Source organism: Cheilinus undulatus, linkage group 16, assembly GCF_018320785.1.
Source record: "Cheilinus undulatus linkage group 16, ASM1832078v1, whole genome shotgun sequence".
NCBI lineage: Eukaryota > Metazoa > Chordata > Actinopteri > Labriformes > Labridae > Cheilinus > Cheilinus undulatus.
Genome location: NC_054880.1, coordinates 7,849,966 through 7,866,685, shown reverse-complemented (window position 1 = coordinate 7,866,685; position 16,720 = coordinate 7,849,966). Strand labels below are relative to the sequence as shown.

Below are 16,720 nucleotides of genomic sequence, written 5' to 3'. Positions count from 1 at the left end.
AAACACTGATTCTATAACATAATTTTAAATATGGCTGTGTGAATGTGTTTTTGTGTATGTGAGTGTATGCCTGTGGGGGTGATCTAACTCTGCAGCTTGAGCTAATGTTTTATTGTCATTTCTCTGTGATGTTTTATAACTGATGTTTTAATTGTGACCTGCCAAGGGACTGCAGATGTAAATTAGCTTTATGCTAACTCTGGTACAATGCATCAAATGGAAACATTTATGTTTTTTATTGTACATGGTCCCTTTACAAATAAACAAACAAATAATAATAAAATCCAGATGTAAATACCTGAAATGTTGATCTCTTGTCTGTCTTTTGACATCAAACCCAAATGTTTTCAGTCTACAGTAAAAATAACTGGCCTCACTGTCACAATATTTTTGGAAGGGAGTGTATTAGCTTGGATTTAGCTGTAGTATATTGGCTGTTTACATGCAACACTACAGTCTTAAACTAACACAAGGGTTGAAGTGTTCTCTCAAAAGCAACAAACTGAAATGAATAAATGATGGATTAAATAAAAATCAAAATTGCTGTCTCCAAATAATTCATTAAAATAGAACTGTTATTAGCTAGGCCATTTTCTAGGACTCCAGCTAAAAAGTAACACGCCTTAACCTAATGAGGTACTATACATCTGTTTAACAACATGTACATGAATAAACCTGGGATCAAAGTAAAGCTGGCTTTCTACAGTGATGTAAACTAAATAAAGATGGAACATGGCATATCTGAAAGATTTTTGTCTGCTTAAAAAGCTTTACTTTTGTGGAGTAATTAGCTCAAGTAAAGTGCTGTAGCAGCCTGAAGAACTCTGTAGGGGATCATACACCAACATCTCACACTAGCCAGGATTTATCTACAAAAGTGAAGCGTCTCTTTTTTTGTTTGTTTGTTTGTTTGTTTGTTTTTTTAGACATACCTGTCAAGGTTATTATAGTTAAGTAAAACTAACTAAAATTAAAATTCAAAAATCATTTTAGTTGACTGAAACTAAATAGAAACTAAGCTTTACCAACAAACGAAAACTAACTAAAACTGAATAGTGTGCCTACAAAACTAACTAAATTAAAATAAAAAATGGAGACAAAACATCCTTAGTTTTAGTCTTTGACACGACCGTACTGACTGGCACCTACACCAGAGTCTGAGGAGTGTAAAATTGCCTGATCTGATTGGTTAAGACCTCACATAGTGGTTGTTTTATGTCTGGAGTTGTATTCAAACATCATCATTAAGTAAATGAAATTATAAGTGAAGAGTAGCCTGATTGAATATGTTTTAAAAATGGTATTGCGCTCACTCAGCCCCGATATCTTTACATAAAAAACTAAAACTAATACACTAAAATAAAGCATTTTTGCAAATTAAACACTAAACTAACAAACCAGCAGTCAAAACTAATAAAAACTAAACTGATTTGAACACAGACAGTGAAAACCAAATAGAAATAAAAATCCAACACTGATATAACTTTGGTACCTTTACTAACGTCTCCTCAAAATCCTCGGTCTCTTAAATGAAGCTCCAGCCGTGATCACGTGCAGGTTCACCAAGCTCGCAGTAGCATGCGCACAAGACCGTTCAATTTGCTTTCAAAATAAAAGCTTTATCAGCCAGACTTCATGGGCCTGAGCTGCCTGTGCGCTCTTATTCTGTAAAATGATAGAGGAAGTCCAAACGCTACTGCAGTAAGCTTGATCATAAGTCCCTTAATTTTCTTTTTCGGATTTGACAGCGTGAGAAATAAATAGTGTGGTGTGAGAGCGCGTGTCTCACGCTCATTGCGTGTGAGTTGGCAGCTCTGATTATACTACAGTTGATGAGTATAACTGACCAGGACCAGGGCCAACTTACAGAAACATGAAGACTGTTTTTGTGTTGCTGATTTTATTTCATTTTGCATCGACAGGTAAGACTGTGTTGTAATGATCTCTGGAATTTGCTTTTAATCTTTAATCACAAAAAAATATTCTGTATTCTAAAACCTGTACGCTATTATTCCATGTTGTTGAACTCTGAGTTATTTCATTGTCATTTCTCAGGGCACATTTATTTTGATTTTTTAGGTGGGTATGAGGTACTTGGTGATAGTAGTGCCACTGGTCTCCGGAGATTTCAGTGTGCACTTCCCCTTTAATAAAAAAAAAACCGCTGAGAGTAGCTAGGCTGTCTAGCACCGCTCACAGGTATTGTTTTTCGGCGTAACTTAGCGAGTTAAAGTAAAAAATGGGTAAAAAACAAAACAAAACAAAAAAAAACCAATGCTGGCTTAACTGTAAGCTACATCTGGCATTTTTGTAGCATTTCATTTTTTCACCCAGAAAGCCTCAGGTTTTGGTGCCTTGCTCTTCCGTCTGTTATTTCTGATCATTTCAGCCCAGTTTTGCATCTCAATAACTGATAACATACAAACTAGTAATTTCAGCTCCGTGTTGCATGTAAGCTATCACAGTTCTCCTGAGGTAAACACGGTTGTATTTTGTCAAGGTATCAGACATAAGAATAATAGTCACAGTTATAAACTCTGGATGACTGTGACAGAGTGGCTCCATCACAGACTGAAGGCAGCTCAATGACACACAAACAACGCCATACAGCACTCACACCCACATCTCACCGAGGGAAAGAGACAAGCCAAACTTTTCTGTCTGCCAGTGTTTCTAATGGACCAGTTAACCTGTCTTACTAAACCTAGCTTACTTAAAACATAAAGACAGTAACATCATACAGTCATGGACCAAAGTATTGGCACCCCTGGAATTTTTCCAGAAAATACACCATTTCTCCGAGAAATTGTTGTAATTACAAATGTTTTTGGTATATATGTGTTTATTGCCTCTATGTGCATTGGAACAACACAAAAATCAGAAGGAAAAAAAACAAAATTGGCATAATTTTACACAAAACTCAAAAAATGGGCCGGACAAAATTATTGCTGCCCTTTAAAAACTGTTGCTGGCAATCTAGAAATCACACCTGAAGCCAGTTAGAATGTCTAAAAGTTGACTCAACCTTTGTGTTGTGTGCCTGTGTGTGTCACACCAAGCATGGAGAGGAGAAAGAGGAGCTGAGAATTGTCTGAGGACTTAAGAATCAAAACTGTGGAAAATATGAACAATCTCAAGGTTTCAAGACCATCTCCAGAGATCCTGAAATTTCTTTTGCCACTGTGTGTAATATAATCAAGAAGTTTATAACCCATGGAACTGTGGCTAATCTCCCTGGACGTGGACAGAAGAGAAAAATTGACAAAAGAATGCAACGCAGGATAGTTGGAATGGTGGATAAACATCCTCAGTCAACTTCCACACAAATTCAGGCTGTCCTGCAGACTCAGGGTGCAAAAGTGTCAGCTCGGACCATACGTCGTCATCTGAATGAGATGAAGCGCTATGGCAGGAGACTGAGGAGAACCCCACTGCTGACAAAGAGGCATAAAAAAACAGACTGGATTTTGCAAAAATGTACCTGAGTAAGCTTCAATCCCTCTGGGAGAACATTTTGTGGACAGATGAGACTAAGGTAGAGCTTTTTGGAAAAGAACGTCATTCTACTGTTTACAGAAAATGGAATGAGGCCTACAAAGAAAAGAACACAGTACCTACAGTCAAACATGGCCATTTCATGCCTGTAGTTCTTACCCAGTTCACTTCAATTTTGAGGGAAGTTTGGTAAGTTTTGGGGCTTGTTGAAAGGCCTTAAAAAAAAACCTACAGATACAATAGGGCTTTCGCATCCTCAGTGCTTGGGCCTAATGAACAGTTTCTTATCTTCCATCTCCTGGTTACGGAAACGGGCGTATCCATCTGCTTTGCAAGGTTACTGACTATGATCTTAAAACTAAAACCATCTTTTCTCTTACAGTGAAACATTGCCTGAAATATTTCATCACTGCATCTTTTGGAGTCCAAGAGTTCCCAGAGTTTGTGGCTGTAGCGATGGTTGATGGAGTTCAGATTGGACACTGTGACAGCAAAATCAACAAAGCAGAACCCAAGAACGTCTGGATGAAAGAATTCATTAAAGACAACCCTCAACACCTGGAGATGTATTCTACATCGTGTCAGGGATGCCAATACTCTTTCAAAGCTAGTATTGACAGCATGATGCATCACTTCAACCAAAGTGGAGGTACTGTATGTTTACATTCATGATGTAGAAGTGTTCTGACACATTTTAGTGTTATTATCGGGAGGCTGTGAGACTAAACTTCAGGATCTGAGTTTTAAAACGGCACTGTAGACCGTTGGTTCTCAACTGATAGGTGGGGACCCAAAAAAGGGCTGTGTAGCCTTTTCAATAGGTCAAAAATGTGTTCCTGGAAAACAAGAAGTCCACAAACACTTTTAAAACATGCCAGTTTCTTTGATTTCTCACATTTTTGTATTTTGTCATGCCCAAAGTGTGCTATTTCTCATTGATGTTGGAATTTCACTTTCCCTGTCCCTCTGTCTCTCTCAGGTGTGCACATTTTACAGAGGATGAGTGGCTGTGAGTGGGATGAAGAGACTGGAGAGGTTGTTGGTTTTAAGCAGTACGCTTATGATGGAGAAGACTTATTAGCAATAGACATGAAGACACTGACCTGGGTTGCTCCCAACCCTAAGGTTTTCATGACCAAACTCAGATGGGAAACTGACAAGGCTAGATTACAAAGCAATAAAGACTTTTACATGGACATATGCCCCAAATGGCTAAAGGAGTATTTGCAGTATGGAAGCAGTTCTCTGCAAAAAGGTGATACAATTACACAACCAGATGTACAGATGCATTTTGTTTTTCAAGATGATTCAAAAGAAATGAGTATGAAAACACATGCAGTTTTTTTCTCTGATTAGACCTCATGTTTTTTCTGTTTCCCTCCTTCAGTCCTCCCCTCAGTGTCTCTCCTCCAGAAATCTCCCTCCTCTCCAGTCAGCTGCTTCGCCACAGGTTTCTACCCTGACAGAGCTGTGATGTTCTGGAGGAAAGACAGAGAGGAGCTTTATGAGGGTGTGGACCATGGAGAGATCCTCCCAAACCATGATGACACCTTCCAGATGAGGGCTGACCTGAACATTTCATCAGTGAAACCTGAAGACTGGAAGAGGTACGAGTGTGTGTTTCAGCTCTCTGGAGAGAAGACCATCGTCACCAGACTGGACCAATCAGAGATCAGAAGCAACAATGGTAAGTCTGGTAACAAGGTTAAATCTGGTCAGTTGTGGCATTACCAACAGAGAGAGCTTAGCCAATCACTGGACAGAGACTTTCTGATGTCACCAAGCAAAAGCATGTGGTTCCTAAAGTGTCAACAGTGGTTCAGAATCCTAGGAAACCCCTTTGGATCCCATGTTAAATGCCTATTTTTAAGCCAAAATACGGTATACATGTTCATGGACTGGTCAAAAAACATTCCTTGCCTTTGGGGCCGGTTTGACCTGGTAGGTAGAGCTGGCGCCCACGAGAGGCTGTGGTCCTTGATGCATTGGTTACAAGGTTGATTCCTGGTCTTTCCCACTGTTGGGTGCATGTCTTCCTCCACTCTCTTTGTGCGTAAAAGCCCAAGAAAGTAATCTCATCCTCAAGTATTTCATTAAATGAAGAAAACAAAATAACAGAATTGAAAAATAAATGTTGGACCCCCTTTATTAAATGTTATTTGTTTTTCCGTTTTTTCCATTTGCAGTAAAAAATGGAATAATGGCTCTTTTTTTGTTTTGTTTTTTTTTGTTTTTTGTTTTTTGTTTTTTTGTTTATTTTTGTTTTCTCCTTTTCTGGTCAAAAACGGAAAAACAAGAGTTTTTCCCATTTTTTGATTCTGGTTTCAACCAGGAAATGGAACTGCCAGAAAATACACTGACCCATGTGGCATAGGGCCAGTGTCAGTCATTTAGGCTCAGGCCCAAGACCAGTAGGTCCCAGTAATGAGGCCCCTCCCCCTGTAGCTAAAAGCATAAATAATGAGAGGAAAAACAGAAAGCACCTCTTTTAAGTTAGAATAGCCACAGAACTACAATAAATGTCCAAATGAGAGCTATGAATACCAAAATAGCCAACCGTAATTTTTCAGCTCTTAAAAACATCTCATAGCTCAAACTAATATTTTAATAACTCTTTAGGCCAGGTGGAAAAATATATGCTCATTATCAGTGATATATCCTTTCTTCTGTGACTATACAGACATTTTTTTATGAAGTCTACTGCGTCCTATTTAACAACTGATAATCCACCAATGCATAGCACCACTGATACTGTCCTCAGACACAGAGAGAAATACCAGTGGCAGGCAGAAGTAAACTAGTTTTATTTGGAAAGCATGAACAGTCTGAAAGAAGTAAGAGAGAAGTTTTAAAACGACATTTTACAGATGGCGCTGTCTGTGTCCAACTGAGTGAGTGATGCTACTTTCAGAGTCATCCATTCAGAGTTGGGTTTGCTTGTACTGTGAAGCTGTCGGTAATGGCTGCCTCCACTGTGGTAAACAGAGCCATACATACACAGTTAGGCTATGGGCAGGTTGTACTGAAAGCCCTCTAATGGCTGCCTCCACTGCTGGAAATACCTCAGATTTAGCTTTAGCATTGCGTTCTTTTTTACTAGAGCTGGACCACATCTCTGTATGAAATTAAAAAAATAAGATGAACCCTATAAGCTTTTCATGTTGGGAAAGATGTTTTCACTGTTCTGCCAACCTGCTTCAGCATGAGTATGTGATAATTAAGGGGGAAAGGGGTACTTGTTGTGAGTGGTTGTGTACAAGGCCTGCTAGTGGAGCGATTAGCTCAGACTTTACTGCAGCAGCGTTTTTGTCTGAAATTAACAACATGTTCTTATTATAACAGGCACAGAGAGCAACACTGACAGCTTTCAAAGACAGAAAATATGTTTTGGTTTAACCCCCAGTCTATTTCGGTATGGGTTTCACATCATTACTGTTGGCTTGTCTGGTATGTCCAGGGTCAGCTGCCGCGTTAGCTGTTAGCTTGGATGCCACATTAGGAATGCCAGTTTACTTGGAAATGGATCACATTTCTTTTTAAAACCTAGCAGAAGGCAACACCAGAAGCTTCTCTTAGCAAATAAGACGTTTTACGCATCTCCTGTACCAGCACAGAATAAAGGGAGGATATTTTCTCCTCACTGTTCTGCTAACATTAGCACTGTGGTTGACTCCATGTGTCTGTGGAGGGGCATGTGTTTCTGTGTAGGCAATCAAATGCAATTAAAAGAAAACCAGGAGGGGAGAGGGAATGACATTGCTCAGGACCTCATGCACCATTGAGTTTCCACAGAGAGAGAGAGAGAAGAAGATGGTATGGAGCTATGTAAATCTGAGTCACCAGTAAAAATAAATTCCACATCAATAAGGATGCTACCAGGTTGTGTAGCACAGCTTTTATACAAAAAAGTATGTAAAATTTAGTAATTCTTTCAGTTTTATGCTGAATATATTGTCCCTATGCTCCATTTAGAGTTTGATTTATTTGGGAAATATTTTGACAAAGCAGTATTATTTTTTATTAGCTTTCTAGGGTTTATTAGCTTTTTAGGCTCCTTCAGTTCTCAACCCACAGACATAAGGAGCAGCACAATTACACACACACCCAAAAAATCACTGCCAGAACACACAATTCAGTCAGGCATTTCAACATTCATCATTCATCCTGTCAACCATATACTAGTTTTTCAACTGGCCTTGTTAGATATTAAACATCACATTAATATTTTACTAAACGGGTTAATGGATATGTTTCCCAACATCTTTTCCATGAACTTACCCAAACATGTACACTTTTAAAACACCAAATCATAAATTTACTTAGACTGTTATTGAAAAAAAAAAAGGAAAACCACCTGAAGGCTCAGGAAAGGACAGGCAGAGGTTCTTCTAAAAAAAAGGAAGGGAAAGATAACAGTGGGCCAGATAATAGGTCCTGATAAATACTCTGCAACTCATAATAGATAATGAAGCCTTTAAAGGTGTGAATAATAAATGCTGGTTTGCACTATGTGTGCATTTCCTACAACCCTTGGTGTAGGCCTCTCCTGCCTATCAATCCTAGTGATGTCCCTGGACTACATACATGTTTTATACCAATAAGGAAATGTTTGGCCTTTTAACATTTATTGCCTTGACCTCCAGAACCACACAGCATGGTGCAACTGGTTGCTTGTGAATTAGGGGTGGATATGAGTTCCGAATTAGGCTAATCATTTTTGACTAAAGAGTCATAATAGTGAAATCAGTGATCGGCGATGCTCCCATTAGGCCTAGTGAAGGAGAAAGCTTCTGCAAGCTAATGACATTTGTTGATTTCAACTGTATCCTTAAAGTGACTGTTAGCACACATAATGTGGTGAGAGCAGATAGCAGTTAGCACTGTTTTAGGCTGATATCCAGTATACCTAGCTGCTAATCATCACATACAAGATTTACTAGAGGACTGCAACTCTGATCTGTTTCTATGGTTAAATGTGAGAGGAGATGTTGTAATAGCAGGAGTTTTGCACCAAAAGTGATAAAAGAAAAACATCAGTATCTGGGGAAAAAAATGATCTATTCTGGTTACAGGCTCTACCTCTGGCTTTCCTGTTGCTCTTGTTGCTTCATGTCTGCTGCTTCTGTTTTTGTGCATCGCTGGACTCTGGAAGTGGAGAAAGAACAACAATGGTGAGGAACATTTATTTTAGCACCACATTATTTCAAAACACAAACTTCTAAAAACCTTAAATCTTAAAAAACTATCTGTGGTATTTCTTTAAATTAATAATTCATTTTTCACATGTGCTAGTGAAGCCTAAACGTTTTTCCTCCCGTCTAAAATTTGAATTTTAGTGTTAATTCTTTCACTTTCTTATTTCAGATTTCCAGCCTGCCAACAGTTAGTCTGTTTGACATGCAGCCTAAATGCTGTGCACCATGTTGATACTAGTGTAGGTAAAATACAATGTAGGGCAGCAATACTATAAACAATAACTTATGTTTCATGATTACAACCAAAAGTAACTTATAAAAGTGTCACATTACATGCTGAAAAAAGTAATGTGTTACAGTCCTGTTGTAGAAATAGAAATGAAATTTCTTTGCTTCTTGCATGTAGCACTGTTATTGTCCAATCAGCTTATAACTGACTGTATATCTTCCTTTGACTTTAATAACCAGAATAGCATACATGACAGCCTTTACAGCTCCTCTTCATGTTAACATGGCAATGAACTAAAGCCATAGTCTATCACACACCGCTGTTTCAATAAAAATTATGAAACACAAGCTTTTAAACTCATCTGTCATGGTGACATTGTCCTTGTGAATGGATCATAACAGTGATATTTTCACAAAGTAAAGGCTGTTTTCATCAACAAATCACAACTCGAATAAGCTCGCTACACATGCACACTAACCCAGCTGTTTTTCTCCCACTTTTCAGCAAGTATGCAAACTCCTGCTGACACGTAGGAGAAAAACAAACTTTGCATGTGCTACAGGAATATATTTTAGCCACTGAAAACAGAGAGAAATACAGCATTTTGTAATGGAGGAACTAATTTGAAAGGTTACTGTAGGACTGTATGCAACAGACCGCTTCAACTGTAGAACTTCCACGTTATGTTACTTGTTTCTCTATGAAATACTCGAACAGACAACTGTGTAACTCTTTATGTGCTGCTTGTCTTCATAGGGGAATTACACACTTCAGAGGACGAAGCTGAACTGACCCAAATAAGGAGTCAGAACCATTTTCAAGACTTGAACAGTTGACCGCTTTAAATGCATATGTTGTGCTGTGATCCATGCAAGAGGCATGTTTGAGCCACAGCTGGTAGAACGAGGGATTTTTTTTTTTTTTTTTTTTAGTTATTTTGGGCATTTTTGTGCCTTTATGTTGCCAGAGGAGGACAGTGGATAGAGCTGGAAACAGGGACGAGAGCAGGAGAAAGACATGCTGTAAAGGGCTTCAGGCTGGATTTGAACCCGGGCTGTCTGCATAAAGCACTGGGCCACCTGCGCCCGGGAGTGAGGGATTTGTGACAGAGAGCACTGCTCTGAAGTGAGCCAGCATTCCCAACAGCACCATCAACTAACCGAGCCCAAGTTGATTTGTTGCTGCGATGAGAGAGACAGCGGTAAACACGGAAATCAGAGAGACAAGACATATGACCCTAGAGTAAAATTGAACCCTTCAAAATAAGAGCATGAAACCAGATGAGATGACTGTTCTCAGCTAAATGTGTCTATTCAGCGTATGCAGTGAGCTCAACACTTATGGTTCACTAAGAACTAAGGAGACATATCCATTGTCTTACTGATGTACAATATTTCTTAATTCCTATTTTCCTATTTTGGTGCTGTCTTGTCATGATGTAATTAAGTTTTGCACTTGCTATGTAATGTATTTGTCATGGTTTATATTTGTTTAGTTTTGTATTAGTCATGTTTTATATGTCATAGTTTATATTTGTTAGGTTTTTATTAGTCATGTTTTATATTTGTTAGGTTTTTATTAGTCATGTTTTATTAGTCATGTTTTATTAGTCATGTTTTATTAGTCATGTTTAATTAGTCATGTTTTATATTTGTTAGGTTTTGTATTAGTCATGTTTTATTAGTCATGTTTTATATTTGTTAGGTTTTTATTAGTCATGTTTTATTTGTCATGTTTTATATTTGTTAGGTTTTTATTAGTCATGTTTTATTAGTCATGTTTTATATTTGTTAGGTTTTGTATTAGTCATGTTTTATATTTGTAAGGTTTTGTATTAGTCATGTTTTATATTTGTTAGGTTTTGTATTAGTCATGTTTTATTTTTCATGTTTTATATTTGTTAGGTTTTTATTAGTCATGTTTTATATTTGTTAGGTTTTTATTAGTCATTTTTTATTAGTCATGTTTTATATTTGTTAGGTTTTGTATTAGTCATGTTTTATTAGTCATGTTTTATTATTCATGTTTTATTAGTCATTTTTTATATTTGTTAGGTTTTTATTAGTCATGTTTTATTTGTCATGTTTTATATTTGTTAGGTTTTTATTAGTCATGTTTTGTATTAGTCATGTTTTATTAGTCATGTTTTATATTTGTTAGGTTTTGTATTAGTCATGAATACAATTTAACAACACAATCAAACACTTATAACAATGAAATTTAAACATTAATATTAGGACCGTCAGCATTAAATAGTTAATCACAGTTAATCTAGGGCAGAACTTAATTTTGTTTTGTTTTTCCAATTGTGGTCAATCTAGACAGAAGTGTAACATTTGTTAAAATGATATGCAAAGTAATAGAACTTCATACATGTGATTAAAATTGTTGGAAAAAAATTGGTACTTGTGATTAACTATTGATTTTTTGGGGGACTAATTGTGATTTGAAATTTAAAATTTTTGACAGCCTGATAAAGAATAATCCAAAATCTTTATTTCTCAGAGTTGTAAGCAATTTTGAGTCTCTGACAGAAATGTGGTCTGTTGATGACAGTGTCAAGAACAGTGAGGGCAAAAATGCATTGTATAGAGGATGCGTTTGTGTACTTTCAACTATCATTCAACATTTAATGTTCATCATCATTATATTATAAACGTTTCAACATAACTATGTATAGTATATACTAGCCTATCTACACAAGTTACATAAATGTGCCCAGAGTTGCAGAGTGTTATGAAGTTGAACATTTCCACAATTCCACGCTGACCTCTTTTGGCCTTTCTTTTTCCACTCTCAGTCATTGCCAGGCAATAGGAATGGATCTTCTGCACTTTGTGCAGTCTGAAGTAGATTTCTTTTAAATCAACATAATTAGCAAAACAAATTGCCCCTTGAAATGGCTGGTAAAAAAAAACTACTCAACTGAGTTGTCAAAAAAATGTATATATAAATATTTAAATTCATAATTCTATCCCATTTTGTGTCATCCTTTTTTCCAGAAGGGTATTTTTGGCCACAGCTGGACAAATGGTCTTTTTCACTAAAAACTTAAACACATATTTGAAAATGTTAAATGTTGAAGCCTTCATCATGTTTTTGTTGTTGTTGTTGTTTGTTTGTTTTTGTTTTTGTTTTTTTGCACAGAGAAACGATTTTTAGAACATACCTGAACATTGCAAGATTTGATTTGTAATCAAAGGTGAAAAGAAGGTTATCTGCATTACAAAAAAAAAAAGGATAGAAAATCTTGTGAATTAAGAAATGCAGTCTTCAAAAGTCACAGTAGACCAGTAAACCATAAAAACTTGTTTTTCTGTTTTTTTTTGTTTTATTTTGTTTGTTTGTTTGTTTGTTTGTTTTTTTAAGATTTGTTGTTTGGGCATTTTTGTGCCTCCATTTGATAAATGAGGACAGTGGATAGAGTCGGAAACAGGGACGAGAGTGGGGGAGAGACACGCGGCAAAGGACCCCAGGCTGGAACCGAACCCTGGCCGCCTGCGCACATGGGGCACGCCCCCAACCACAAGGTCACCTGTGCCCCATAAAGACGTTTTTTAAATGTATATTTTTTAAGTTGTCTAACTCAGGGGTGTCAACCTCAATCCCAGCAGGGACCGGATTGTGGATTACGGTCTAACCTGAGGGCAAAACAGGGTCAACACAGCCTTAAACTGTCAACCTCATTTTCACCAGTGATAAAATATTGAAAAAAAAAAAAACCAGCACTGATGATAATTCATTTGGAAATTCAAAAAAGTAAAAATGATAAGTTTGAAGGCTCAAATTTTAGATAAAAATTCCAATTTGTTTGTTCAAAAGATCAGAACACGATAATTAAAATACAAAAATTATGTTTTCATCATGTGTTTAAAAGTCAAAATATGGGATTATAAAGCCAAAGTAAGGAGTTGAAAAGGTCAAACTATGACTTAAAATTTAAAATAGGGGATCTTAAAGATAAAAATGTGACATAAAATCCATATTATGAGTTTAAAACGTCAACGCATGAAATGACAGGTCAAAATCATAAGTTTGACTTGTAATCATGAGATGCAAATTGAAAATATAAAATTAAACACAATTTTTTTTCTCCCACTTGGCTTTTTATCCAATTTCTTTTACTCTTTATTTTTCAGATTTTTATTGCTTAACAAGGATATTTTAAATATTCAAGCTGAACTTAACATCATTATCCTGGAGGAAATCTGCAGACCTCATACTGATGGGCCAGTAATAATATAAATATGATATGATCTCGAGGGCCGGATTTGGCCACCGGGCCTTGAGTTTGACACCTGTGGGCTAACTCATACAATTGCAACCTGGCCAATATGCAGTTAATCTGGAGATAATCTTTAACGGATCCTTTTGATTACCTTAAAAGATCTCTATACACATGAAAATCTGGGGAATAAGTTTTCCAGAATAAAAAATATTTTACTCAAAAATAGTAAAATTTACTCTTTTTTGAGTGTCTTTATTACCAGCCACTGCCAGAGTTAGTGTAAAAACACAGAGTAAATTCTGCTGGAGTAAAACTTTAACCACACCCACTTAAGTTCCAGCTCAGCTGTTGTCATTCATGGCCGGTCACGGCTGCAGCTTATTAGCTGCCCCAGCTGCAGATAATCCTTTGCAATCAAGATCTAGACACCTGGGGATGAACTTTCAGAAACCTGTGTACTACAGCTTCTAATCAGGTAACCTGGCTCCTCTTCAACCTTTGATAATCTAGTGATTTTCAGTGGCTTTTTTGCCTTGTCTAACTCCATTTTGTCCTCTTTTTTTGCAGTGTCTCCATCTCAGTGGGAGTAATTCTGCCAACCACCAGCCAGCTCACCATTATTAGCACTGATGTCAGATAAACTTATTCAACCTTACTGCCTCATCTCGTGCTCTGCTCCCGGGTCCTTGTCATATGTTCATCACAATTGTTTCTGTAATATAAGAACTTTGTCGAATAAGTAGAGGCAAGAAACCCACCTGTGTTGTGCTGTCCTTTATAGGTGGAAAGGCAGAATGACTGTTGAGGGTTGGTCTCCAACAGCCTGGTCCTCACCACACTGACTGACTTTTCTGGGTTGGTCTCCAACAGCCTGGTCCTCACTACTCTGACTGACTGTTGAGGGTTGGTCTCCAACAGCCTGGTCCTCACCACACTGACTGACTTTTCTGGGTTGGTCTCCAACAGCCTGGTCCTCACTACTCTGACTGGCTGTTTTGGGTTGGTCTCCAACAGCCTGGTCCTCACCACTCTGACTGACTTTTCTGGGTTGGTCTCCAACAGTATTGGCAGCATAGCTGTTGAAATTGATGCCGTGCCTCCTGATGACATTCCATAGTTAATATGTAAAGGTTAAAGAGAGTAGGGCCTAAAATTGAACATTGGGGAACACTGCATCTCCTTTAATAAAATATAGATGAGTGATCCCAAGATTCACAGAAAACTTGCTGTCAGTACGACAAGATTCAAACCAGTTAAAAACAGTGCAAGAGATGCCAATAACACTACTAAGTCTATTTTAAAGAATGTTGTGGTCCACTGTATCAAAAGCTGCACTTAGATCTAATAAACTAAAACAGAGGGCAATTTATTATCAAAAAAATCAAGGCTGGGTGTAACCATGGTTAGGACCGTGAGATTTACCAATAAGAAGTCATTTAATGTTCAGTACTCTGTAAGCAATGTTGACAAACGTATAAGCATTTATGTGACGTTGATTTTAAATCTACACGCCATTTCATTTTGATTAGAATTTTGCCACTGAATGAGAGGCTGCATGATTATCATATGTTTATATTACAAATCTGCGGAACAATATGACTTACAAATCTTTTTTTGTTAACTTTGTTAATGTCACAGCAGGACCTTGAAAAATTGGTCCATGCATTTATCTTTAGTCGAGTTGACTACTGTAACAGTGTCTTTACTGGCCTGCCTAAAAAGTCTATCAGACAGCTGCAGCTGATCCAGAATGCTGCTGCTCGAGTCCTCACTAAGACCAAGAGAGTGGACCATATCACTCCTGTTCTGAGTTCTCTACACTGGCTCGCTGTCTCTCAGGGAGTAGACTTTAAGATCCTCCTGTTAGCTTATAAAGCACTGAATGGTTTAGGCCCAGAATACATCTGAGACCTTCTAGTCCAGTATGAACCAGCCAGACCACTCAGGTCATCTGGTGCAGGTCTGCTCTATGTCCCTAAAGTCAGAACCAAACATGGAGATTCAGTGTTCAGTTACTATGCTCCATATATCTTGAACAAACTCCCAGAAAACATCAGGTCTGCTGAGAGTCTGAGTTCTTTTAAATCAAGGTTGAAGACACACCTGTTCACTGCTGCCTTTGACTAAAAAAACTTTTTACCTTTCAATTTTTTCCATTTTCCATTTTTGCTCCAACTCTCCACTGTAGCTTTTACTTTAATATCTATTTAAAATGTTTTCATTGTGTTTTTTTTCCCTTTGTCAATGTATTTTAATGACCTGTGTGAAGCACTTTGAATTGCCTTGTTGCTGAAATGTGCTATACAAATAAACCTGCCTTGCCTAACTTAATTTGGTTTCACACAGCTATGATGTGTTTTTCTTGTGTTTTACTAATGTATTCCTTGTTTCTAGTTTTATATTGTGATTAGGTTTTTCCCTGTATTCCATGTTTAGTTATTCCCTGTGTTGTATGTTTATTTACTCCTTGTATTTCTCCTTGTATTTTATGTTTAGTAATTCCCAGTTTCATATTTAGTTTCCCTGTGTTTCTTGTTTAGTTATTCCATGTTTAAGTTTTACTCCCTGTGTTTCATGTTCAGTTTTTCTCCCTGTGTTTAAGTTTCCCTCCTTGTTTTTAGTTCTTTGTATCCTCCTGTGTTTCCTTTGTTCAACTTCTAGTGTTTACTTTTGTCATTCAGTCCTCGTGTGCTTCTTGTGTTAGGTTCCATGTTTCCTGTTTTACTTTGTAGTTGCCTTTCCTTGTGTGTGATTCCAGTTTTGCTTCCTGCCTGAGTTTCCCTCCGCTTTGATTATCCTTACCAGTTTCACCTGTGTCTCGTTATCCACACCTGTCTCCCATAGTGCAATCACTCCCAGTGTATTTAGTCTCTGTGTCTCCCTGTGTCTGTGCCGGTTCATTTGATGTTTTTGCCCATGCTACTCCTCGTGATCTCTCCTCGTGCTTCGTTTGGATTTTGTTTAGTTGATTTTGATTCCTGGTTTTTTGTTTCAAGTAAGTTCTTTTGTTTATTTAAATTAGTTCTTTTTTTATCTGCATTTGGGTCCTCCCTTTTGAGTTTTTCCCTGCAAACCTGACAGAGAGCCAAGGAGAGATACTTCTCCAAGCCTCAGTCCAGCCTCATTGTCTTTACTCCAACCCCCTCAGAGGACAAGCTTTTACTCAGGAGCCTGGTTCCTTCCTTGCAAAAGTTGTTGTCCCTGCAGAAGACACCCGTTGCAATTCAAATTCTCACAGTATTGTTAACATTCTGCTCCGTCTTCCTTAATTTGGAAATATTTGACCAAGGTGATTGGAGCAACAATGTTTGAAAGGAATGAACCTCATTTTTCAATATCATTTGGTATTTTTCTTCCTTTCAGACAGGCACCCCTACATCCTAACCACTCCACTGTCATTATTTAATAAATACATAAAAATAGAAATGACTCACTTTATACTTTTTTACTTTGCTAAAAGTTTGGGGTTGATGTACATGTTTTGTTTAGTGTCTGCTGCAACATGTATTTATATCACAATCACAAAATATGCACAGCATGTACATTCACTAATCTGTAATATATTTAGATGAG

At 37.4% G+C, this 16,720-nt stretch overlaps 1 protein-coding gene across 1 annotated transcript; it reads left to right on the top strand.

The window, feature by feature from the left end:
- Positions 1 to 1,784: 1,784 nt before the first annotated feature.
- On the top strand, positions 1,785 to 10,364 carry LOC121523166 (major histocompatibility complex class I-related gene protein-like). The gene is made up of 6 exons (XM_041807936.1): positions 1,785 to 1,922; positions 3,878 to 4,144; positions 4,475 to 4,750; positions 4,883 to 5,182; positions 8,568 to 8,666; positions 9,676 to 10,364. Exons 1-6 carry the CDS (start codon positions 1,874 to 1,876, stop codon positions 9,753 to 9,755), a joined length of 1,071 nt encoding a protein of 356 aa, XP_041663870.1. The 5' UTR covers positions 1,785 to 1,873; the 3' UTR covers positions 9,756 to 10,364.
- The last annotated feature ends 6,356 nt before the right edge of the window (positions 10,365 to 16,720 follow it).

Bases quoted from the DNA above. Each gene is read 5' to 3' on its own strand.
- LOC121523166 (XM_041807936.1), top strand. From the start codon at position 1,874: ATGAAGACTGTTTTTGTGTTGCTGATTTTATTTCATTTTGCATCGACA. The intron at 1,923-3,877 runs GTAAGACTGTGT...TTTCTCTTACAG, and splicing joins ATTTCATTTTGCATCGACAG to TGAAACATTGCCTGAAATAT. The intron at 4,751-4,882 runs GTGATACAATTA...TCCCTCCTTCAG, and splicing joins AAGCAGTTCTCTGCAAAAAG to TCCTCCCCTCAGTGTCTCTC.